At 43.1% G+C, this 25,805-nt stretch overlaps 1 protein-coding gene across 3 annotated transcripts in view; it reads right to left on the bottom strand.

Moving 5' to 3' along the window:
- Positions 1–25,805, bottom strand: part of PRDM10 (PR/SET domain 10) — an 88,181-nt gene that overhangs the window by 27,652 nt on the left and 34,724 nt on the right. For 2 of the 3 annotated variants that reach the window (XM_032641098.1, XM_032641099.1), the window contains 6 exons: positions 24,665–24,724; positions 12,418–12,631; positions 10,454–10,695; positions 8,958–9,161; positions 4,449–4,521; positions 2,279–2,396 (listed from right to left, as the gene is read on the bottom strand). In XM_032641098.1, coding sequence (XP_032496989.1) covers positions 2,279–2,396; positions 4,449–4,521; positions 8,958–9,161; positions 10,454–10,695; positions 12,418–12,631; positions 24,665–24,724 — 911 coding nt within the window. Of the gene's footprint in view, positions 1–2,278; positions 2,397–4,448; positions 4,522–8,957; positions 9,162–10,453; positions 10,696–12,417; positions 12,632–16,696; positions 16,762–24,664; positions 24,725–25,805 lie in introns of those variants that run through there. The other variant, XM_032641100.1, reaches the window with a different exon arrangement.

Below are 25,805 nucleotides of genomic sequence, written 5' to 3'. Positions count from 1 at the left end.
TACACAATACTGCACAACAAATATTTCCCTGAATGATCCCGACTCACCCCAAATCTTGATTTCCTCTCACTTGATTTCTTTTCCTGATTCTTTTTTTCTAATGGAAACAATCACTTTGCTCATACACGCTTTCCAAATTTCTCATCTTTGCCATCTACATAGCTCAGAGACGTCTTAAATTATTCAGAATAAAAGGAGGTTTAAAAAGTCAAACCACCGACACCATTTTGCTACCAAAAATTCTGGAAGCTCGCACACATCTCTGCGATTCTGTGAGCAACGCAGACAGGACAGAACACGCCTAGTGTGTGTCCTGGATACAAGGTTCCAGTCTTCCCCTTGCTCACCTCATGTTCCTTCCATGGAATGTGGCTATAGAGTCAAAGGAACGCCCTTGTTTTACTATAATCTTCTGGAAGGTCAGAACAAATTTCTAATTCACCGGTTCCATAGCACATCCAGTAAACACCACATTAAAAGATTCTTTATTATGAGAAATTCCAAACCTCGGCAAATGTGGAGAACACAAGGAGGCCAGTGTACCCGCTACCTCATTTCAATACTTATCAACTCATGGCCAGTTTTATCCCATCTATAGCCTCACCACTTCTCCCACACACATACCCATTAGGCTATTTTGAAATAAATCCCAGACATCATTTCATCTGTAAATATTTCAATATGTACCTCTAGAACATAAGGACATATATATGTATATATAATATACACATATCTCCACAACAACTTTATCGCACCTAAAAAATAAGTGATAGTTGCTCAATATTTATTAAATCTAGCCAAAGTTCAAATTTGCCTAATTGTCTCCAATTTCTTTTAACAGCTGGCTAACAAACATTTTTATCTACAATGTGTCATGCATGGAGCTTGACACTAAAGACGGTAAGTTATATGCAACAGTTTTTACCCTCACATGTCCAGTGGAGGCAGCAGACATGTAAACCAAACCTCACAATAGAATATAAAAAGTGCTATAACAGAGCCATGGTCGGAGTTTTCGGGATACACAGGAGGGAGCGACGGAACTCCTGCTGTGTCCTCCACGCACCCCAGACGTTTGCTCCCGTGGTCACACCCTCAGCCTTGTCGTCCTTGGGAGGTGCGGAATCCCCACCGTCCTGATGCCATGCATCGCCCACTCCTACACCGTGTCCAAACTTCCCAGCTCACGCCCTTAGGCACCTGGACTCAACGATCCTTCTGCCTCACCACCAGCTCCAGTCCAGTCCTGTGCCCTGTCTGCAGTCCTGCGTCCTCTTCATGTTTTCTCTCCGTCCTTCCACTCATAAGCTCCAAGGTCCTTCACTGGAGTCACTCCCTTGTACGTGCTCTTCCCTCCCCACTGCTGCTTCATCACTCTTGCTGCGTTGCACGCGCTTGGTGAACCGACTTCCTGCCGGCTCTGCAACGGCACCCTCGCAGTGAAAGACGCTTGGTAACGACACAGCCGTGACTCACATGAGCCCTCACTCACGTTGCAGGCAATCACACCGGACTTCCCTGGAATATTTACTCTCCCACTTCCCTAAATGCCATTTCACACCATCTCCTCTCTTTTCAAATCACATAAAAGCTGGCAACCCTACATCTGTCCCACTGGGACCACTCTGCCCGGAACCGCTCTCATTTTTCATCTGAACTGTTGAAATAGCTTCTAACTAGACTCCCTGTCTTCACTCTTACTGCAGTACAAGCTAAGGTGATGGTTTTATTTTTATCCACAGTTATGTTTAGAAATGTAACTGACATCACAATACCCCTTGATCAGCAGACTCTAAAGACTTCTTATCACACATAGAATTAAATTCAAATTTCCTGCCACTACCCATCAGGCCTATGTGATCCAGCTGCTGCTTACCCCATCCTGTGGAATTCTCCTTCGCCTACCTTTTTTACATAGTGGGAATTAAACATAGGACTTAGTCTGATGAAGGAATCCGGCTACTGAAAAGAGTTTGAAAATCAGAAGAATTCCTATTTCAGAATCTCTAGTTAGGGGAGATTTTCCTAAGGTGAAAAGATGTCCTATTGCTGGGTATTGGTTATGCTGGAAAAGACACAAGTAGTAATGAGGACCAGGGGAAAAAAGGAAATGACGGATAAGAACTGTCCTTCAGCAGCCTACCTGGTTACCTGTCTACACACAAGCGCGCGCGTGTGCGCGCACACACGCACAGACCCATCAATTCACAGATGATATAGAAACGACCCTGGAACTTTAAAAACGAAGTTTTTGAAATCTTCCCCCTTACTATTATACCTGCTAAACACATCCAGTTTCTCATCATGCGAATTGAGATGCTGCTGCAGCTGCTCTGAGCTTATAAATCGGCGGTTACATTCGTAGCAGGGCCAATTCTTCTCTTGCTCTCGAAGAACTGCAGTCGTGGGAGAGAAACCATGGAGGCTGGTGATCAACAGGCACCAGTAAAACTCAGATGCCCAGTACCCACACCATTCCCATCTCAGCGTAGCCCAGTGTTCATAAATACACAATGTCTGCTGTTCTGTTATAAAATCAAAGGCTAAAGTCTGACAGAGAATAATTTTTAGGATCTTGTTTTCTGATATATTTGCATAAGACATCAAAGGAACAAACACCCTTGTGCTACCCTCTCCCACCCCGCAATACATACAACACACACACACACACACACACACACACACACACACACACGACCTTACCACACTGGAAAGACAAGGAGTGCTACAATGGAAATCTGTATGCAGATAACCCAGTGATTCAGATCCAAGTTTCATAATCAGATGGTATACTGTATCACAAATAACTTGAAAATCAATGCCCAATGTAATCACTTTAGCAAAATGTTCAGAAGTACCCATTAAAGCTGATTATGTGTATACCCTATGACCCAGCAATCCACTCCTAGATGTGCACGCAACAGAAATATGCACATATGTTCACTAAAAGACATGCAAGAATGTTCGCAGTGGCACCCTCATGTTAGCCAGAAACTGGAAACGACCCTGCTGTATAATAAAGAATTTTGCTGGCATTTGTCCCCGGTCCCTGGGAAATAGCCTCTAAATCTTTGGAATCTCCAAGTAAGAAGCACGTCTTTGTTATTCCTGGTGATCTGTGACCATACCTGAGTTTATGCTAATGAGATGGCTCAGGATGGGGCTGGCTGTGTCAGGAAGACCAACCGTCTGATTACAGGGTTGGGGCTTTGAGCCAGGTGGTATCAACCAGGCAGGGGAGCAGGGGTTGGAGAGCAAGTTCAATCACAGGCCAAGGAGCCAATCACTCACACCTATGTGATGATGCCTTGAGAAAAACTCTGGTCACAGAAGCTCAGGTGAGCCTCCTAGGCTGGTAATCATACATCAGTGCTCCAGGGTCGTGACACGGCCTAAGGACATGGGAGCTTCACATTTGGGATCCTCCCAAACTTTGTCTTGAGTGTCTCTCCATTTGCCTGGTCCCCACGTGCATCCTTTATACTACAATGGTACTCATAAGTACAGCACTTTTCTGAGTCCCATGAATCGTGCTAGGGAATTATCAGACATAGGGGGTTAGCAGGAACTCCCTAAATTGTAGCTAGCTGGTCAGAAGTGCAGGGGGCCTGGGACCCCCAGGGCTTGAGACTGCTGTCTGAAGTCGGGAGGGCCTTGTGGAGGACTCTGCCCTTGTCCTGCAGAATGTGACCTCACTCCAGCTAGTCAGTGCCAGGATTGCACTGTGCAGCCCACATTTCTATGGTAGGAACAGATCAGTGAGTTACGGTACATTCACACAATGGAAACCCAAATGGCAATGAGAATAAACAAACTACAATAATACACAACAGTATGGAAGAATCTCACAAACAAAAGATTCCCAGACACCAGAAATGTACGTATCACATAATTCCATTTATAAAAAGTTCGGTAACAAGCACATGGTCATATCTGTGGTGTTGAAGTCGGGAGATTAGTTACACTTGGGAGCGAGGAGGAATTACAAGGCTCAGGGGAGTCCTGGGGCCATGGTCACGCCCTGTGTCTTGATCTGGGTGCGGGTTGCCCAGGTGTCCTCACGTTGTGAAAATTCATTGGGCCATTACTTAGGATTTGTGCGCTTTTCTGTACGTAAATTCTGACTTTGAAAACAAAGTCAATGCCTACCTTGCCGTGTTCAGAGATGATTACATCTCGATAGGGATCATCTCTGATCTAGGTCCTAATTTAGTATTTGGAGGTTTTCATTATATTAAATACTATTTTCCAGCACCCATGAAAGAAATGTAAATATGTCATTGTCATTTGACCCTAGAATTAGACAGGGATGTGCAGCTCTAAAGAACCTATTAGAATATCTTAAATACAGAGAGACAGAAAAATTAGACATTGCCTGAAGATGTAAGTAATATATACAATTTAGAATCAATATATAAAATACAAAAAAAATGAAAAAGTCCAAGCACCTTTCCTTTCTTCCTCGGAAATGTCATGAATCTTCCGGTTCACAAACTCGGCATAGGAAGCAGCATACCACACCTGCAAGAGCCAAGCGCATCATCAAGGACTAAGGGCATCACCGGATGTGCTTCACGTGCTTCAATCCCCCCTCCTGCTCACAGGAAACAATTCAGGATTTTCTACAGCCCACGGAAAACAAACAAACGAAAGAAGCCGAACTGTAGGGTGACCCCGTTAGCGCAGACGGTCAGTCAGGAAGTTCGCCTGCCAAGACACACTGCGTGTTTTCTTTTTCCTTTGTAAAAAACTGTGGGACTTCCCTGGCGATCCAGTGGTTAGGACTCCACGCCTCCACTGCAAGGGGCACGGGTTCGATTCCTGGTCAGAGCACTGAGATCCCACGTGCCGAGCGGTGAGGCCAAAAGAATCAATAAATAAAATGTAGAAAATAAAAAGATAAAAAACTGGTTTTGTTATTAGAACAACTTCACGAGAGATAACATCAATAGTCTCCTGATCTGCATGAAGCAGAGCCTCTTCCAGTTTTTTTTTTTTTTGCGGTACGCGGGCCTCTCACTGCTGTGGCCCCTCCCCTTGCGGAGCACAGGCTCCGGACGCGCAGGCGCAGCGGCCACGGCTCACGGGCCCAGCCGCTCCGCGGCATGTGGGATCCTCCCGGACCGGGGCACGAATCCGTGTCCCCTGCATCGGCAGGCGGACTCTCAACCACTGCGCCACCAGGGAAGCCTTCTTCTAATTCTTTTATCTGTATTTAAACACAGGTTTCTCCACAGCTGTGATCATGGTGGCTCCACCGCAACACTGCTGGGTCACCAGAGCTACGCCACCTTCCTGAGCCTCTTCCTCCGCCCTACCCCGTGGGCCGCTTCTGCTCAGTCTCCCTGTCTGGCTGTCCTTCCCCTCCCGCACCCTGAACAGCGCTGTTCCTCGAAGCGTAGTCCAAGTCCAGGGCCTTCTTATTTCTTCCTGAGGTGACCGCACCCATTGCAGCCAACTCTGTGCTAATGACTCCCAGGTCACTGCCTCTACCCCAGACCCTCCCCTCCTGCCTTCTACCTACATTCTACTACCTGCCTGATGGCGCTTGTCCGGAACTGACTTCCAGATGCTCCCCTCCTCGCCCCCACCCCTGCCTACCTTCCCCATCTCAGTAAATACCCCACCTTCCACACAGTTGCTCAGACTTGAAATCTAAAAGCTCATCCTTTTTAAAATATATTTATTTATTTGGCTGCGCTGGGTCTTAGTTGCAGCAGGTGGGATCTTTAGTTGTGGCATGCGAACTCTTAGTCATGGCATGTGGGATCTAGTTCCCTGACCAGGGATCGAACCCAGGCCCCCTGCATTGGGAGCGTGGAGCCTTAGCCCCTGGACGACCATCTTTCTGTTTTCTTCTGTAATGCCTCAGTAAGAACTCTCGGTGGCTCAGACGTCCTCCGTCTGCTCCGCCCACCTAGACGTACACCAAGATGAGCTCTTGCCTGGTTTTCTAACGAGCCTCTGCTTTTCCACTCTCGCTCCCTGCATTCCAGTCCCCACACAGAAGCCAGCGCGGTCTTCTGGAAACACAGTCGGATTGCATCACTCACTCCCATGCTTAATGGCCTGCAGCAGCTGCTTGGTTCTCAGTAAACCTCAAGTGCTTGACGCTGGTCTGCAAAGGGCTCCCACCACCCTCCTTTACCCACCTTCAGTTCCTCCAACATGTAGAGTTCTTGCCCTTGCTGTTCCACCATCAGGAATGTTGGGTTCTTCACTGTCACCTCCTGAGCAAGGCCTGTCCTCCCCGTCACACCTGAATTGGGGCCTTTCCTGTCATCTGCTCCTTTCACACCTTTTGTGCCCTTCACAGCACTTCCCACTATTTGATATTATTTGCTTATTTACACCTTTCTGCCCACCTCCCCTCTGGAGGACAAGTTCCTTGAACGCAGGGCACCAGTCTGTCTTCTCCTAGTGTCTGGAACATAGTACAAGCTCCATGTTTTGGTCACTAAATGAATCCATCATACACAATTGTTGTGGAACATTATTTTAAGCATATGGAAATAATCACACTGAGAGACTTCATTTTCAACTGTGGAATAATATTCTACAGTCTGTATTCTATACTTTACTTGACCATGACCCTGTGGTTGGACTTTTGGGTAGTTTATCATTCTGCTGTTATAAATTCTGCCCTGTTCATCGATTCCAAGAGGTATGTTTCTCATATTCTCTGATTCAGAAATCAGAGTGTGCCTCCCAATCCATGGCATTCTGTGGTCACTGCCTTGATGTAGCCGTGACCACCTGCCTTTGCTCCTGCACAAACCTGGCCGAGATCTTTCCATTCTCACCTCATTCCGGTTATGTGTCCCACTGGCACCCCGTGAGGTGCTACACTTGCCCAGCAATGCAAACGAAGGCCAAAAAAAACCTGCCATCTCCCTCAGAATAAACGAAAGAAATTTCAAAGCAATGCAAGGCTGGTGTGATCATACCGGAGGAACTCTCATTAAGGTATCAAACATCGAGTGATCAGAAACTTCCCACTGACTTGATCAAAAAACTCTCAGCTTCCAAGGACATGTGTTTCAATTGAGGAAAAAGACACATATGGGTTCGGTCAATGGGAAAGCACAGCATCAAAACTTACAGAAAAGCTATCAGTGGCTTGGAAAAAGATCGCAGAGGTAACAGAGGAGCACTTATTCTAAAAACACTGCATCATCATCAACACCTTGATGGCACAGAAGATGACAGATAGACAAAAGCACAAACATCCATGATAAAGTAAAACAATGATCCAGTTAGAGAAAAAAAAAGTCAGACTGCACAGAAAGCAGTTTATACCTGAACCAATTTCTTTGGCTTATAGTGTGCCTTTTAACATATGCGTAAGTGTGATGTGATTTCAAAATTGTGTCTAAATAAGTCCAAAATAGCTCCTGCCATAAAAATAAAATAACTCCTTCTGTTGATTAAAATAAGCACTGTAGCATAGCTCAGCTGGCAGTGTACTTGTTTTCTTAATGGTGTGTAAAATAAGGGTGCATCTTAATGTCTGAGTCGGCAAAAACATTACAAAATTCTAATGTAGCTAGCTCTATCTTTGCTTATAATTATTTCCTCAGACTTATTTTCAAGGATTGGGTTTACTCAGCCAAGAACATTTTTGCTGCCTACTGTCAGAAATATTCTATAAAATATTGCAATTCTGAAACAAACATCCCTATTTTTTAAACCCTCACACTCCTTGTATTATATCTGTTTATTTTTGCTAGCTTAAATTAACAAAAATATTAACTCATAGTTGCTTTAAGGGTTTTTAAATTATCAACCTTTAAAAAAATGTTTTAACATTTCTTTACTATTTGAGTCCTCCCCCAAATAAAGTCTATTCCTGATACTTATTTATTGTCCATCTGGATGTAGTGAGGTTAGAGGCACACAACTTTCTCTCAGTTTGTATACGCAAACCTTTTAACATGTAATACAAATATTTCCCCCATCCTGTTGCTTTCTTTTTATCTGTGGTTTTGGTTGTTCATTATATTGAACTATTATATTCTTATTTAATTGTATCTGTCTGCCTTCTACTGCATTAAAAGAGAAAATAATCTCCCCTCCACAGTTAAAAAGTATTCATTCAGTATCAAGAATTTATTGGAATACAGGTGTGAGATGTGAATCCCCTTCTACACATTTTCTTGGGAGGTTATGGATTATCTAAACTTGACGGTTTCAAAGACGCAAGGTTCGTACAGCTTTTAAACAAAGTCTAGGTCTTTGTTCCCCCCAAAGAAGTATCTATTTCTCACTTTACCACACTGAGGCACAGTGCTATTGAGTGTTCATGTACCAAAGCAATCATTTCTAACATATTTTTCACTTATAACTTTAATATTTTGACCCCCTCTTTTTACCATGTTCCTAACATAGCTTTAAAAACGGGGTGGGGGGGGCGCAGAGGGGATTTTCCCTTAGAATCATAGCGGAATTTTCATTAATCATCAAGAGTTAATATTTAGACAAATTCCTACAGAGTGTTATCCCCCCAAAATATATTCCTAAAATCAGAAGTCAGTGCATAGAATTCTTTGGGTAAAATGAGTCTTCAGATAAAGAAATCTCGCCCATACATCTGAATTCCATTTTACAAGCTCTCCTGTTTCCCAACTAACTCTTCCTTAGAATGTGTAAATGATGTGAAGTAAGCCCATCTTTAATCACACAGACCTGCCTGTGCCCCCAAAACAACTACTTCCTCACCCCTGGGCCTAATACCTTCATGAATGCCTTTGATAGATCTCAAAAGTCATATACTTTCCATTCTGTTTTATTTGTGGGATTATTAGAAGTGTACAGTACACAGCAAGTGCTCGGTAAGTAAGTGAATTACAAGAAAAGGACGATTGTTTAAAGAATCCCTCTGCAAAGGGAAAAGAAAAGTAGGAAAGCATGAAGCAATTGCAATTCCTAGCAAAGGCGCCACCGACCCAGCGCTGTACCTTAAGCTCCTGCTTGGGCTCCACGTTCTTGATTGTTGTGTAGTACACGTGGTGGCCATACTGATAAGCCACCAGGTTCTGCTCCAGGTGATTCTGGGCCGGGCGCACGAACATCATCCAGTTACAGAGGGTCTCGTCAGACAACTCAAACCACAGGTCTTCATGCAAATCCCTGTCTTTTCTGTCACCTTTATCAAGAGAAACCTGCAACCGGAGTGAAAGTAAAAAGACTCACATACACAAAACCTCTAATATGATGGATATTCATGTAATGACATACAAGATATTGTTCCTGAAATTAACCAGATATGCTTTGTATCTAGAAAGATACTGGAATTGTGTCTTGCCAAATGGAACAGGAAAAAGATTCCTTCTGAAGACTCACCTACAGAAGGATTACTTAGCAAAATCTAAAAGTTAGCACCCTGAATGTACACCTTTGGTTGATATGTCATCATTAACTAACACAACAAAAAATGCGACTAATTAGGGGCTTCCCTGGTGGCACAGTGGTTGAGAATACGCCTGCCAACGCCGGGGACACGGGTTCGAGCCCTGGTCTGGGAAGATCCCACATGCTGCGGAGCAACTAGGCCCGTGCGCCACAACTACTGAGCCTGCGCATCTGGAGCTTGTGCTCCGCGACAGTGAGAGGCCCGTGTACCGCGATGAAGAGTGGCCTCCACTCGCGGCAACTAGAGAAAGACCTCGCACAGAAATGGAGACCCGACACAGCAAAAAATTAATTAATTAATTAATTAGTTTTTAAAAAAAACTGCCAAGAGGTTTTCCTAAAAACATTATGGGCACTTAACAGATAACATGAGTCGACGTAATTCTGTGCTCCAGTCAAAGTTAATTTGAAAAACAAGCTGTCGAGTCCCTTTTATGGGATGAATTGTGTCCCCCCAAAATTCGTATGTTGAAGCCCTAGCCCCCCAGTAGCCCAGAATGTAACTGCATTCGGAGACAGGGCTTTGAAAGATTGGGTCCCAATCCCATCTGACTGGTGTCCTCATAGGAACGGGAGATCAGGACACACAGAGGAGCTGCAGAGGCACCTTGCGGACAGGGACAGCCCTGTGCAAAGACAGCCGCAGGGCAGCCACCTGCAAGCCAAGGAGAGCAGCCTCACAGGGGGCCAGCCTTGCCTGCACCTTGGCCTTGGACTTCCAGCCTCCAGGACTGTGAGAAAACAAACATCGGTTCTTTAAGCTCCCCCGGTCTGTCGTGTTTGATTCTGGCAGCCCTCCCAGACTAATCCAGCCCCTGAGAACTACACTTCTCAGAATTATTCACATTGAGACTTCGGGGACTGAAACCGTACCCTCTGTGTCATTGGTGAGAGAGAAAACGTCTCCATTTGAAACAAGTCAAGCAGAGAAAGAAAACTACTAGCGAACTGCTATGAGATTGCATTAAGAGGCTTGGTGGGAAAATGTGTGCCCCTTAAAAATCGTCGGAACGAGACTGGACTATGTTGAAGCATAAATTACCTTGAGGTGGATGTAACAGTCCTTCAGCTCCGACTCCCTGACCAGTGGCCCCTCCACGGGGCCGAACTGGGTGCGCTTGGGGATACGCCTTTTGGAGAACACACCGCCCAGGAACCTGTCGATGTACAGCACCAGGGGGAGGCTGGCCCGCGCCCGAGTGAGCACCGGCCGGTTGGGGATCGGATGCAGGGGGCCATGCTTCGGGCACACGGACGAGTGTGCGTTATTACACTCCTCACACCCTACACGAGAGAGAAATCCTCAACGTGACGGTCTCAGGGAAAAAGTTCCAACCTGAAAAATCCCCAAATCTAACTTCCCCAGCCCAAACTCAGTGAACTCCTACAACTGCAATACCCATTCCACTGTAATACATTACTCCTCAGAGACCACTAAAATCCTGTACTTTTCTTCTGAAATCAGGCCAAATTAGCTTGCGGCCTGCCGGAAATAATTTGCAGGCCGTGATTTATTCCTCTGTTAGATATTCATTCAAATAGTGGCATTAAACTTACAAATCAATTATAACGTGTCTGAAAAGAGAAAAGAGGAGCTTCTTAGGCTAAATGTTGCAAAATCTGATGAGAATTTTATAATATGTAAATTAGGTGAATTTTATATTATGTAAATTATATCACAATAAAGCTGTTTTTTAAAAACCTGACAATACTGTTTAATTAGTTTCCTCAAAGGGAGTTATAGAAGCCTTATTGTCTGGGCACGTCTAAATCAACAGAAAAAGCGCTGTTGAGTTTGAGATTTCTGTGTGTACTGTGTGAAGGTAATGCTGAAATGAAAGGATTTAGCATCCCATCCTTCCTTCACCTGGATGACACAACGAGTCCAGCCCTGATACGTACTTTCAGCTCATTCTGTGAGTGACCAGTGCACACTAAGCATCCACGTTCACCCCCTTTCCCAGTGTCACCCATCTGTCAGCTCACCGCCAGAATGAGATAGGTATAGCCACAAAACAGGAAAAAGTGACTGGGCCACACAGAGAGCATACTCGTGACCCCAAACAAATCTAACTAACCAATTATAGTTTACCCAACTCTGGCTGTGTGATGACCTGACTTAGAAAATGGGTATTTCCAATTTCCACAGTTCTCCAGTAATGGAGAGCTATCTTGTATTAATATTTATAAGATAAAGTGACCTTGTGTGTTGTGTATTTGACTAAGGAGTTGCCTTGAAAACTTATGAATTCAAAGAAAAGCGAAATGAGGAAGCCCTTCTTTGGGCCTGGAGATGAACACTGGCCCCATGCAAACAGGCCTACCACCATGACAAAGAAGGTCCAGGGGAAATACGGCGAGACCTCAAAGCTCTGCAGAGTCTCTTAACTCACAAGGGGAGATAAGGACTTTGCCATCTAGGCACGAAGTTGATGGGCAGCGGCAATGGCTTGGTGGGTAGAAGCAGGACCCACCCCCCATGCAGGCAGGATGGACAGGCAGTCGTCCTGGGCACCTGCAGCCAGCAGACACCCGAGTGTGAACCCTGACTCCTGAACAACTGAGCACGACCTTGGGAAAGCTGCCGACCTCACAAGACTGTGGGGAGCGTTAGTGGAGCTAGAAAAATGCAGCGCTCTGGTGCCTGGGGTGTCTTTTCAGAACAGGCGTCTTTTTATAACAGGCATTTTTTCAGGTCGGTATGAAGAGAGGTAAAGCAGGAAGGGAACTTGTGGAAACGGAAATGGCCAGATCTGCCAGGACTGGACCACATCACGGTCTGGCGGCTGGAGCTCTGGGATCAGAGACTGAGGCTCGGTCCCTGGGCTTCAGGCCGCTCATCGGTACAATCAGAACTCTAGGGACAGCCAGGGCCTCCTTCACAGGCTGCCTGAGCACGGAGTGAGGGGGACACCTAAGACCGGGCGCAGCGTCTGCGCCAGGAGCCCCGGCAGGGGCCAGCCTGCCCTGCGCCCACACGCGCTCCCGAGAGGCGGCTCTACGTACACAGGTCGTGCGGGTCGAAGGGCCGAGGGGGGTCAGGCTCCCAGTCGTCCAGGTCTGTGTCTCCGCCGTCCTCCTCCTCCTCCTCCGAGTCCTCTGAGTCCTCCTCGTCCTTGGCCTCCAGTCTGGTCATGGGGCTCTGCAGGGTCGCCAAAGGGTCCGAGCCACCCACACCCTCAAGTGAAGGTAGCACCTGGCTGTGCACCGGCAACGAGGCCTGGACGACATTTAATCGTAACGTTAGTACAGCCTGTTTGGGGTTAGCTGGGACACACGCAGAACACAAGGTTTTGGCGCAATACTCTTCTCGCCAGCTCCCTTCGAGGCCCTGCAGAAATGACTCTTATTTCCATCTATGGGCTGTAATAAGGGATCTGTTTTCCTTTTTTGCTGTTTCTACCCAACATCTGGGCTCCGCCGGTGCCAGCAGGAGTTTCAGATCCCACAAGCCCCTGACCACGTGCTGGGGACTGTCGTGCTGATCCCAGCTTCACCTCAAGTCCCACTTCCTTGCTCTCTCAGCCTTTCCAAACCCGCATGAGGGGCCTGCCCTGTCTCCCCGGAGACTTCAAAGATGAAAGTAACGAACCCTTCCAAACCCTCCTGGAACATGTGTGGTATTATCAGCCTCAGTTTGGTTTGGGGTGGGGACCCCCCTGCCTTTGCAGGGGGCCACACCATAATGCAGGTAAAGATCTGGCCCACCTTCAACCACGTGGCTTTAAAATTGAACACGTGGTGCAAGACGCAGTTGGTAAAACTCAGTAGGTACCAGCTCTCCTGTCACACACTTCACAGAGGCCGAGGTTTATAAGTAACAAGGAAAGAGATGCCTATTTTGTTCATCACACTGAAAGTAGTCTCTTGCAAATAAGACACGGTTTGGGTCATGGATTCGATTAACTTTACCAAATACACAGGAAGAAAATAATGGTACCTTCAAAGTTCTCACCTTCTAAATAAGCGGCCTCGGGGTATATACCACTCAGATCCCTCTGATGCAAGCGCATTTCTCCTGCTCCGTTAGCACCATTACTCATACTCAAGCCATGCCCTCCCCCCTCCAACAAGTAAGACGCGTGTTTGGAAGTGCCTACTCCCTTTTTTCTTTGTCTTTCCTCGCCTAGAATGCCCTTCCTTCGGCAACCGTCTAAACCCCGTCCTCGTCGTCCGCTTTCTCTGGGAACAGCGTCCGCTCTGTGCTCTGACCTTCTGCAGCCCCTGGAGTCACGGAATCCCACCCAGCAACACCGTCCAGCCTGGGCTTCACGTTTCCTCACACTGCCCACCAGGCAGCCCGGATGGTTCTGGAACAGCTCAGGGATGTTCCCGTGGAGTCAAGACCTCCCCGACTTCCCTCTCGAGTTACACCAAGTAAGTGCCCCCTCTGTGCCCCATGAAGACAGTTCCTCCAGTACTTCAAGACCAAAACCCCTAACGCACTGACCCATTGCTCATGGTCCTGCTGTGTCCATTCACCCCTCACCCCATTCATCCCCATCAGCTTGCACCAGCGTTTACTGGAGACCGCCACGTCCTAGCGCTCCCCATTTGGAAGTGGCAGGTCACTGGGTCCTCTTGTCCGCTCAAAGAGCACTACTGAACCCTTTTACTCCTGCTCAGGACTTACAGAGCTGATTTTTACTTAAATGGCCATGTATCTCTAGTAAATTTCATTTTATTGTCTTTTCTGTTCTTTCAGTCTACCAAGATCTTTCAGAATCTTGGTTCTGACATGTCACACCTTAGCTGTTCCTCGTAGCTTTGTCTCCTTTGCCAATTCGTGTGCATTTCCCTGGGAGCCCAGCTTGCCTCTCTAACTGTACCTCACGCAAGCAGACCACAGGCTTTGGAGTCAGACAGATTTCGATTAAGATGCTGGCAAGTTAACACACTTCTCTGAACCTGTGTTCCTTTATCTGTAAAATGGGCATGGTAATACATACCTCATAGGTTGTTGTGAGGATTAAGTGGAACAACGTGTATATGAGACCAGTGGTAGAGTGCCTGGCATTTAGTAAGTGCTTAATATTAATAGTAATAGATTATTATTATTATCTAAGTTCTTTAAGGACCGAGGTGACAGCATGTATTTCCTTTACAACCTTAAAAGGCTGCGGGCCACATAGCAGGTATCCAATGAAGATGAGTTTGTGAAAATACATCTGGCCCTTCGGGAAATGACATTCTGCAGCTCTTCAGAGAAACATCCTTTCTCAGTGGTGCATCTAAGAACCTCTCAAACTCTGTAAAGAAACAATATTACAGAATCTGACCTGCCAAGGCAGTTAAAGGTCACTGCCCAACATGGGAAACCCTCAGGCTGAAGAAGGCAGATAAAATCAGTTACCTCAGACAGCACATGCGTGTTTTAACATGCATTCACTTAACCCAGGAGCCAGACTCTTGCATGACATTCCATCTGTAGCTCAGGGCCTTTCAGAAGTGTAGACAGGAGGACAAAATTCTGGGAGGTGCTTCTGCTTGGACTTCAATAACAACAATAAAATGCCCACCGACATGAGGAGTCAACAAGCAAAAGAACAGGGACTTCTGGCATCAGAACTACATCTGCCACCCCCTCTGCACCCTGATCTGATCGGCTCCCACTTGCTGTCTCAGGGCGCAGCTTCGATATCACCCTTTACTCTAAGCCACTCAAAGCTTATGCCAGCCTTAGTGATGAACGTTATCACACACTGAACAAACCAAAGCATATATCCACCTCCACTCCTCACAAATTCTTTATCTCTTTGCAGAGCCAACCTGAAAGAATGGATTCAGCAATTGGGGGTTAACTCCCATGAAGCTGAGCTGTATTTTTCCCCAACAGACGCTGCTGGAAAGACTGCGGTCAGGCAAGTTACTGCTGGCTTCTCGCCACTGCTGAGAAAGCTGACATCAAAACAGACGGACAACCTCCTCGTCCCTGGGCTGGAACTCTCCTCAAAGGCTGTGGCAAAGAAAAGGCTTGAAGCCTTCAGCATTTCCTAGAGGGACTGATGCTAAAGCACAGGTGGAACATATACCAGAATCATGCAAGTTACCGTTGAAAAGGGATGGAAAGTGGGGATAATCATTTGTAGGTAAGAACCGTGTATTTCAGATAGCATGGACCTTAACACACAGTAGGAATGCATTCCAGATTTGTTTCATTAATAATTCAAATTCAACTGACATTTACTGCGTGCCAGAGGCATCTAAATTCCTCTGAGGCCAAATCGCTTTACCACCCAGCTCCTAAGTGGCAGAGAGGAAAGCCACATTCTGACTCTGCCCTGCTTTTCTACTACATTACAATGGCCCCTGTGGACTTGAGTCGATTCAAGGAGAAGGTAATCAGCGCATACACCCAGAGCAACGAGCAACGAGGTGACACACCTGCTCCTGAGGCAACGGCCCGGCAGCAGGGCGGGGCGCCGTGGTGCCAACTTCACTTAGAGGAAAAGATTAGTAACAAAAATAGTTTACGCCCGTGCATTTTGTCACGCACAATAAAGCATGGCAAGAGGAAAAGGAATTTGTTAAACTCGTGGTATACTTTCTCCTTCCCACTTAACATCACTCTCGGTAATTATTTCTGAAACGACATAATGCATTTCAGTATACAATTTATCCGAGAGTGAAACATGAAACTACACTGGACAGCAGCAAGCACAACAGAATGCTCCGGGTTCCTACTGAGACCAATTATGAGGGCAGCATATTTTCCTCTCAGTGTGTGGGGAGCCACACATGTTCCTTTTCAGAAACAAAGCGGAGACTGTGCTTCTAGGTCTGGAGAGTCCCTTGCCTTCCTTACGGACGAGGGAATGCGTATATGGAAAAGGTTTCAGATGGATTTTGCCACCACTACAGACAATTGAAAAAACAGCACCTTTTTGCTAAGGATTAAAAAAAAAAGCACCCATCATCTATGTTAAACCCTCACTCTAACTTTCTTTCCAGAATCTATCCAGGTCATGGAATAAACGGATAATCACTGAGGTGTTAGAGCCGGAAATAAAAACCGTGCGGGTTGAAAGGAAACTGCAATAAAGACAGATGCTAAGGCAATGGCTGTACTGCCTGTTATGCCGGGTTCACAGAGCTGTCTGAGAACAACTCTTCTTTTGTACAAAACATAAACGGGCAGATTGTTTCTGGAGACTGGAGAAGATGAAGGGCCCTCTAAGGTGCAAATAGCAACAAAACCTCTAATTAAAATGATACCTTAAAATGAAAGCAACAAAATAACCACTTTCCTTATCAGATTGGCAAAATATTCAAAGAATACAAATACCCAACGTGGCAAGGGCGTGTGGAAATGGGCGATCTCATACACTGTTGGTGGGAATGTAAACTTTTTCAGCATCTGAAAAGCAATTTAGAAAGTCCTATCAAAATGACTTTCCCATTTATAATGACAAATTTCAAACCTATATCACATAGAGAGAGTAGTATAATACATGTCACGTACCCATCACTCGGCTTCAGCAATTATCAACTCAGAGCTCACCTTCCTTCAACTGTTCTCCCGCCCACCTTCCCCCTCACTCGATTGTTTTGAAGCAAACTTCAAACATTATATATTTTCATCTCTAAGTAGTTCAGTAGATATCTCTACAAGAAAAGGACTTTTATATTTTATTTATTATCAGACCTAAAAAATAATCATTCCTTAACATCACCAAATATCCAATTATTGTTAGGATCTCCCCAATTGTCTCATAATTTTTTTTTACAGTTGGTTTGTTCAAATCAGGACCCAATCAAGGTCCACGTGCTGCATCTGACTGCTATGTCCCTGAAGTCTCCTTTAATCTGTAAGTTCCATTTATCTTCTTTTCCTCTGCAATTTGTCTGCTTCCCGCAGTCTAGATGGTGCTAACTGCATCCTTGTGTGTCTTGTAACTTGTTCCATTTTGTTTACTGTGTGCTTCCTATTAGTTGGCAGTGAAATCTAAAGACTCGATCAGATTCAGGTTCAATTTTGGGGGAGGAATACCTCTTATGTGCAAAAATACAGTGCTGTATGTCAAGAGGAGGTACACAACACCAGGAACCCTATAATGAATGTTCTCTCTTTTTAGTGACACTGACAATGTCCAGAGGGGTAAGTTGATCCATTCATTACAAAGTGCCTCATGAGCTTTTTTCTGATGATAGGAGATGAAACATGGTGAGACTCTAAGCCAGTCGTCCCCCCTTTCTTTATTAGTTGGATGCCCCTATAATGAAATTTCCCTCATCAAGTGATTGTTTACCTGTGGACACTCAGGGGGAAAGGCTGGATTCTTTCCAGCCATTTACCACTTTTCCTAATAATGTGGTGGTCCCCTAGCAGCCTCAAAAAGTGACCAAAGAGTTATTTCTTTTCATATCAGTATGAACTTGTGGATTTTAAATATATTTAATGTGTTTCAATCTACTGTAGATATTTTTCCTTTTTTATGAGTCAAATTGTCCCATTTTGGCCCCTTCAAGTTAGATCTTGAGTTCCTTCCCAGGACCCCAGAAGAGAAGTTTTTACTCGCTTCCTTGCATTCTGATAAGACAAGATGTTTCAGGCACATCTTGTACATTTTCTGCCCCAGGGCTAGAATCTGTCATTTTTCTAAGTAGCCCTGATTCCTTTTATTGGAAAACTGTAGTTAGAGACTACATCATTGCTACTGGACTGATGACTTCATCTTAACCTTTTCAGTGGCCAGAACTAGAAAACATGTTTTTTAAGAGAAAAAAGTCATGAGTTCATACTGATATTCTAATTCAAATTTAGGATTCTAACTTTGTATTTAAAGTGTTTGATTTTTATATTTGTATCTTTTTTCACTTTCACAAAAATCTTGGTTCTTAAATAATTTAAAATGTGACTACCTTTAGTCTCTATCATTTCTCTTTGGGGAATTTATTCTGAGGAAATAATCTGATATGACATCTGTGAGAATGTTCTTTATAGTAGCAAAAAAGAAAGAAAGAAAGAAAAAACATACATATAAAACAATAGATGGAGAATATAAATAATAGTACATCCCCATAATAGAATACTATACAGCCAACAAAAATGATGATGTAGCTTTTCAGGATGTTATTAAAAGAAAAAAATATCATCAAGATGAAAGCTACTTTAAAAGAAAAAAATATCAAACGCGCTGGCTAAAATACAGTGAACTATTGAATAAACATATAAAACCCCAAACAAAATATTAGCAGACCAAATCCAAATCCAGACATATATGAAAAGGATCAAATAGAGTTTATTACAGAATGCGAGGCTGGATTAACTTTTAAATATCAATTAATATAATCCACCTTATTAACAGTAAAGAGAAAAATCTCAACAGATTCAAAAGGAGCATTTGATAAAAATCAACATCCATGAATAATAATCAACATCAATCAATAATAAACACGCATTAAAAACTATAAATAAAGGGAGCTTTCTTAATCAATGTGTTCTTTTTATAAAAATCCTGCACTTGGGACTTCCCAGCAGTCCAGTGGTTAAGACTCTGCGCTTCCACTGCAGGCGGCGCGGGTTCGATCCCTGGTCGGGGAACTAAGATCCGCAAGCCAAGCCATACAGTGCAGCCAAAGAAAAAGAAAAGAAAATCCTGCACTAAACATCATTCTTAATAGTAAAGTAGTGAAAGTTTTTCCTCTGCGATCAGGAAGGAAAATGAGAAATCTACAAACCTACTAGCACCACCTCTGTTCAGTAATGTATTGGAGATCCTAGCCAGCAGACCAAGGGGGGACAAAAGAAGAAATAAAAAATAAAAGATGTAAGTGAGCAAACATAACGAAACAGAAACAGAGTTATAGACAAAGAACAAACAGGTGGTTACCAGAGTATCGGAGGGTGGGGGAAGGAAAGAAAGAGGTGAGGCAGATTAAGGGGTACAAACTTCTAGTTGCAAAATAAGTGAGTCATGGGTATGAAATGTACAGTGTGGGGAATACAGTGAGTGAGTAATATCCTTGTGTGGTGACATATCATAACTAGACATCATGGAATGCATAAAATGTATACCAAAAAATCATTATGTTGTGTAACAGGAACTAACACAGTATTGTCGGTCAATTATACTTCAAAAACAAACATAAAAACTTATAGAAAAAGAGATGCCCCTTGTGGTTACCAGAGGTGGTGGATGGGAGAGAGGGGATTGGATGAAGGTTGTCAAAGGGTAAAACTTCCAGTTACAAGATAACTAAGTCCTAGGGGTGTAATGTACAATGCAATAGATATAATGAACACTGCTGTGTGCTATATGTGAAACTTGTTAAGAGAGTAAATGCTAAGAGTTCTCATCACCAAAAAAAAATTTTTTTCTATTTGTTTAATTTTGAAGATGACGGATGTTCACTAAACTTATCGTGGCAATCACTGCACGATGTAGGTAAGTCAAAACATTATGCCGTACACCTTGAACTTATAATACAGTGCTATATGTCAATTATATCTCAATAAAACTGGAAGGAAAAAATCCAGCTTTGGATTTTTTATGCTTATATCAGAAAGAAGGAAAAAATCCAGTTTTGGATTTTTTCCCTTATATTGGAAAGAAGTAAAAATGTCAGTAATCGGGCTTCCCTGGTGGCGCAGTGGTTGAGAGTCCACCTGCCGATGCAGGGGACATGGGTTCGTGCCCCGGTCTGGGAAGATCCCACATGCCGCGGAGCGGCTGGTCCCACGAGCCATGGCCGCTGAGCCTGTGCGTCCGGAGCCTGTGCTCCGCAACGGGAGAGGCCACAACAGTGAGAGGCCCGCGTACCACAAGAAAAAAAAAAAAAAAAAATGTCAGTAATCATAGACAACCTGACTATTTATCAAGAAAATCAGAAATAGAACTTAGAAAATAAAAATTTTAAAAATCATACCATAATTTACAATACCATCAAAAGACACCAAATATCTAGGAATAAATCTATCGAAAAACCTCTACCCAGAAGACAATTTTCAACTTTTATTTAAAACTCAAGGATACTATGATATATAACATAGATAACCAACAAGGACCTACTGGGACTTCCTTGGTGGTGCAGTGGTTAAGACTCTACCTGCTAATGCAGGGGACACAGATTTGAGCCCTGGTCTGGGAAGATCCCACATGCCGCAGAGCAACTAAGCCCGTGCGCCACAACTACTGAGCCTGTGCTCTAGAGCCCACGAGCCACAACTGCTGAAGCCCATGTGCCTAGAGCCCGTGCTCTGCAGCAAAGAGAAGCCATCGCAATGAGAAGCCTGCGCACCGCAACAAAGAGTAGCCCCCGCTTGCCGCAACTAGAGAAAGGCCGCACGCAGCAACGAAGACCTAACGCAGCCAAACATAAATAAATAAAATAAAATAAAGGACCTACTGTGTAGCACAGGGAACTATACTCAATATCTTGCAATAACCTATAATGGAAGAGAATGTAATAAAAGAATACATATATTTATACATGTATGTATAACTGAATCACTGTGCTGTATACCTGAAACTAATATAACATTGTAAATCAACTATATTTCAACAAAAATTTTAAAAATAAACAAACTCGTGGATAGATCATATTTACAGATTGGAAGACTCAATATTATAAAGATGTCAATGATTCACAAACTGATCTATAGATACAACGAAATGCCAGTAAGTTTCCTGCAGGACTTCGGTGGAAACTTCAGGCTGATTCTAAAATGTGTATGGAAAAGCAAAGGGCCAAGAAACTCTTGAAGAAGAACAAAGTGGAGGGAGGATCACACTCCTGGATGTATTATGGTACTTTCATAAAACTGAACACGATATAGCAATAAAAATAGAAGGGAAGGAAACCGCAGGGGCACCCAACAACATGAACAATGTGACTCTCCCAGGCAGAATGTTAAACGAAAGAACAAGACAAAAAGGGGAGTTCCCTGCTGGTCTAGTGGTTAGGTTTTGGCGCTTTCACTGCCGTGGCCTGGGTTCAGTCCCTGATAGGGAAACTGAGATCCCACAAGCTGAGTGGCAAGACTAAAATAAAAATTAAAAAAAAAAAAAAGACAAAAAGGAAACCATACTAAGGTATTCTGTTCATATAAAGTTCAAAACCATGGAAAACCAGTCTACAGTGTCAGCAGGCAGGAGAGTGTGACCTTTGAGGAGAAGGGAAGGAGAAGTGATTAGGAGAGAGCGTGAGGATGGCTTTTAGGAGACGGTAATGTTCTATTATTTAATCTGGGTGTTGGTTACAGAGTGTGTTCACTTCGTGATATATCATTGTACTATTGCTTATAAGTTTTCGCTCTTTTCCATATGTATGTTATAATTTAATTAAAAAGTTTAAAAAACAGTAAGGAAATATGGGGGACATAAAGGAAATTACACAAATAACGTGGAAAAGAATAGATATAAAAATGATCACAGAGAGAATGTTAGATATAGAAAGCAGAGTCAATATACTCACACTGATATTCCTGGAAAAGTGAACATATCAAATGAAACTGAATAGATCTTCAAAAACCTAATAGATGAAAATGTTCCCGAAACAGAGTCTTAACCTATACATGAAAAGGACACACCCTGTCCTAGGGAATTCTGATTCAAATGCTGGTGAAGTCATTAATCTTCAAAGAAAAACTTCAAGGATAAAGAAACACTCAAACAGGCATTAAGATAGAAAAGGAATGAGGAAAATAATCAAAATTAGACTCAAGATTTGTATAAATTAAATGCCAGGAGATAATGGAGCAAAATTCTAAGTAGCTGTGGTTACTGAACAGAACATAAATACATTAGTTACAATAATAATGCAACTAACACCAAACAGTGGGGGAGGAGAGGAGGGGGAGGAAGTGTCAGTGTGCTGATGTCAGGTCATCACAGCAAGAACTGAGGACACAGGGGACCGGAGCCCAAGGCCGGTTAGGAAACCGTGAGGACTCCAACCTCTTTCCGGTTCACCTCCATTCGCTTTCCTTCTATTACACTCAAGTAAATTTAAGTTTAAAGTATTTAGATTAATAATAGCATTTAGGGCACAATTTTCCCCTGCTTGTTTATCTTTGTCTGTTTTATGTCTGGGAGGAAGTCTAGAATAATAGTTACCAATTGTAAATTAATGAGGATGTTCCTGGGCAGAATTTGTTTGTTTGGGTTTTTTAATGTACTTCTCTTTTATTTTGTATTGCTTCAACTTTTTTTTTGTTTGTTTGTTTTTGTTTTTGTTTTTGTTTTTTCCTGTACGCGGGCCTCTCACTGTTGTGGCCTCTCCCATTGCGGTGCACAGGCTGCGGACGCGCAGGCTCAGCGGCCATGGCTCACGGGCCCAGCCGCTCCGCGGCATGTGGGATCTTCCCGGACCGGGGCACGAACCCGCGTCTCCTGCATCGGCAGGCAGACTCTCAACCACTGTGCCACCAGGGAAGCCCCGCTTCAACTTTTTATGAAAAAAAATCATTACTCCAAATATTAGTGAATGAATTAATCATCTATGAAACACAGAGGCATTTCATTTTATTTTTTTCCTTCCAAGTTGTAAAAATGAATTAAATCTATCCATTGCTTGCTTGGTGGAATCAATAAATATTCACAGAAATGGACATGATTTGTTTTATCAAGAGTAAACTTAATTAGTACAAAATTACTAAAATAAAATAGTAACTCTGCGACAGAACATTTGTGTCTCCCCAAAGTTTATACATATGTCGAAACCTAATCGCCATTGTGACGGTGTTAGGAGGTGGGGCCTCTGAGAGGTGATTAGGTCATGAGGGTAGAGCCCCCATGAATGGGATTAGTGTCCTTATACAAGACTCCAGAGAGCAGCCTCACCCCTTCTGCCATGTGAGGGCACAGCCATCTGTGAACAGGAAGAGGGCTTTCACCAAACAACAAATCTATTGGCACTTTGGTCCTGGACTTCCCAGCCTCCAGAACTGTGAGAAATAAGTTTCTGTTGTTTGTAAGCCACCCCGTGTATGGCATTCTGTTATAGCGGCCCAGATGAACTAAGACAAGTTCTCATTCAAGATGGCAGACCCACAAAATTGTAGGTCACTACCAGTCAGGAATAAATTCAACCATAACTGCTACGATGAAGACTCCTAATTCTCGCGAGATTTCATAAATAATATCAACACAATTACTGTTCATTTTCCAAATTTTAAAATGCAAGTTTCCAAATCACCTACTAAAAAATTTTAAAAGCAGAAAGTGCTTACTAATGAGAATTTACTTGATAATTACTCATGACACTCAGTGGTATAGCTAAATAACAGCCATACTAGCCAACATGAAAATAAAACTATTTGGATTCACATTCCCTTGAGGGTAAGACTGACAATATCTAGTTTCTGCACCTTCCTTATCACTTTTGCAACCTGGAGGAAAATAACGAAGAAGTCCCTCAAAGTCAAGTAGGATATATTAGAAATATAGATAAAAGGAAAGAAATGTTTTAAAAGAAAACCAAGAAGAATCTCAATTCTCTGAAAGTAGAATGAGGAAGGTTGCCGCTAAATATATACGTAATTTAAGCAGGAATTTTTCCCTAATATTTAAAAATAGATTGTCATACTAAGTAAGTCAGAAAGAGAAAGACAAATATCATATGATATCACTTGTATGTGGAATCCAAAATATGATACAAATGAATTTATTTACAAAACAGAAACAGATACACAAACATAGAGAACAAACTTACGGTTACCAAAGGGGAAAGGAGGGGGAGAGATAAATTCGAAGTTTGGGATTAGCAGATACAAACTACTATATATAAAATAGATAAACAACAAGGTCCTACTGTATAGCACGTGGAACTATATTCAATATCCTGTAATAAACCATAATGGAAAAGAATATGAAAAAAAGAATATATATATAACTGAATCACTTTGCTGTACACCAGAAACTAACACAACATTGTATATCAACTATAATTCAATAATTAAAAAAAATACCAAGTACTAAAATGTTTCCCAATTTCCATAGACACTTTTGAAACTCAGGATTACTCTTTGGAACTTGAACCAATATCCAGTTGATATGCTTATTTTAATTTAATGCTTAAATTTCCCTGACAAATCATTTTTTTATTACCACGCTATTGCAATGTATACTGGTTGGAGTGTGTTAGTGTCATGTCCTGCTTTGTTTTCATTAATGGACATTGAGAATATTCTAAACGCATGAGAAATAGACATCCAGAGAATGCACAGTACAGAGGGTTGGGGGGCATTCCAGGGAAGGGTAACTTCAGTATTACCCACAATCAACAAAAAGGCAAAAAAGCAACTCATTACCTGCTGAGCTGTAGCATCCTGTTGGACATAAGCTACCTGGCCTGGGTCTGTAAACAGCGTCTAAACAAACAACAACAAAAACTTATCAATAGATCGTTAGACAGCTCATCTACACAGGAAAAATTATACTACTGCTAAGAACCAATTCTTGAGAGAGTTAACTACCAAGTAGCTAGTAATAATCTTTCATTAACAAAGAAGATAAAGATAGTAATCTTACATTTTGCTAAAGCCTTTCACCCAGATGGCTCCAAAGAGATTGTAAAAGCTAACCATCTCTATTGGCTAACATACTTCATACTTCAGGAGTTCACTCTAAAGCAAAGCCTCTCCTGAGACTGAACGTCACACTTGATTAAAAAGGCATGCCATGAACAAGGGGGCATGCATTCAACACGTAACACTCTATCACAGGGGTAGACTTGCAATTAAATGAAAATAGTTGGAGATGTACCGGCAAATAGAAGGGTACTGTATTCCCAAGGATTACAACTCTTTCAAATATAAATACACACTCATTGTCACAGAGAAGTAGAAGGGAAATAAATTGAATTTAATGTTCCACAGATTCTGTTTTGGATAAAGGCCAGTAAAATCATAATTTTAAAAGTTCTGATTATAAACACATAATTTGGGCCATGGTGCAGCAAAGATAAATGGAGGAGGAAAATCTTCAAAATGATTTAGCCAGGGTACCACAGAAAATCTCCAGTCCAGAGAAGTATTCTTTCCGAGAGACTTTAATTTGCGCGAGGCTTTAGCAAACCTATGGGCCTAAGAACTAAGGTTAAGTGTTGACTCCAGAGAACTGTAAAAGAGAATTTCAGCCAGTGTCAGATTTCTTATATTTGACGATAAAAAACAATTATCATAATTCAGATATTTAGTAACACAGTAATGAACCCAAAGTTGGTCACAGGACATTCTTCACATAATCTACATGCACTTATTTTAATACAGCTAGGGGACCAAAACTAAGAAAGGACATTCCAAAAGTACCATCTGACTATTAGGCAAGTTCATCTTTATGTAGATTTGAAAGGTATTTATTAGGTGGGTCCCATGTCTTCTTGGGAGTGATTTGAGTCTCTTGATTAAATATTGCATGAGGGGGGCTTCCCTGGTGGCGCAGTGGTTGAGA

The sequence above is a fragment of the Phocoena sinus genome, chromosome 8, assembly GCF_008692025.1.
Source record: "Phocoena sinus isolate mPhoSin1 chromosome 8, mPhoSin1.pri, whole genome shotgun sequence".
In the NCBI taxonomy this organism is placed as follows: domain Eukaryota; kingdom Metazoa; phylum Chordata; class Mammalia; order Artiodactyla; family Phocoenidae; genus Phocoena; species Phocoena sinus.
Note: the sequence above shows the minus strand (reverse complement) of the source record. Positions and strands in the feature narration are given on the sequence as shown.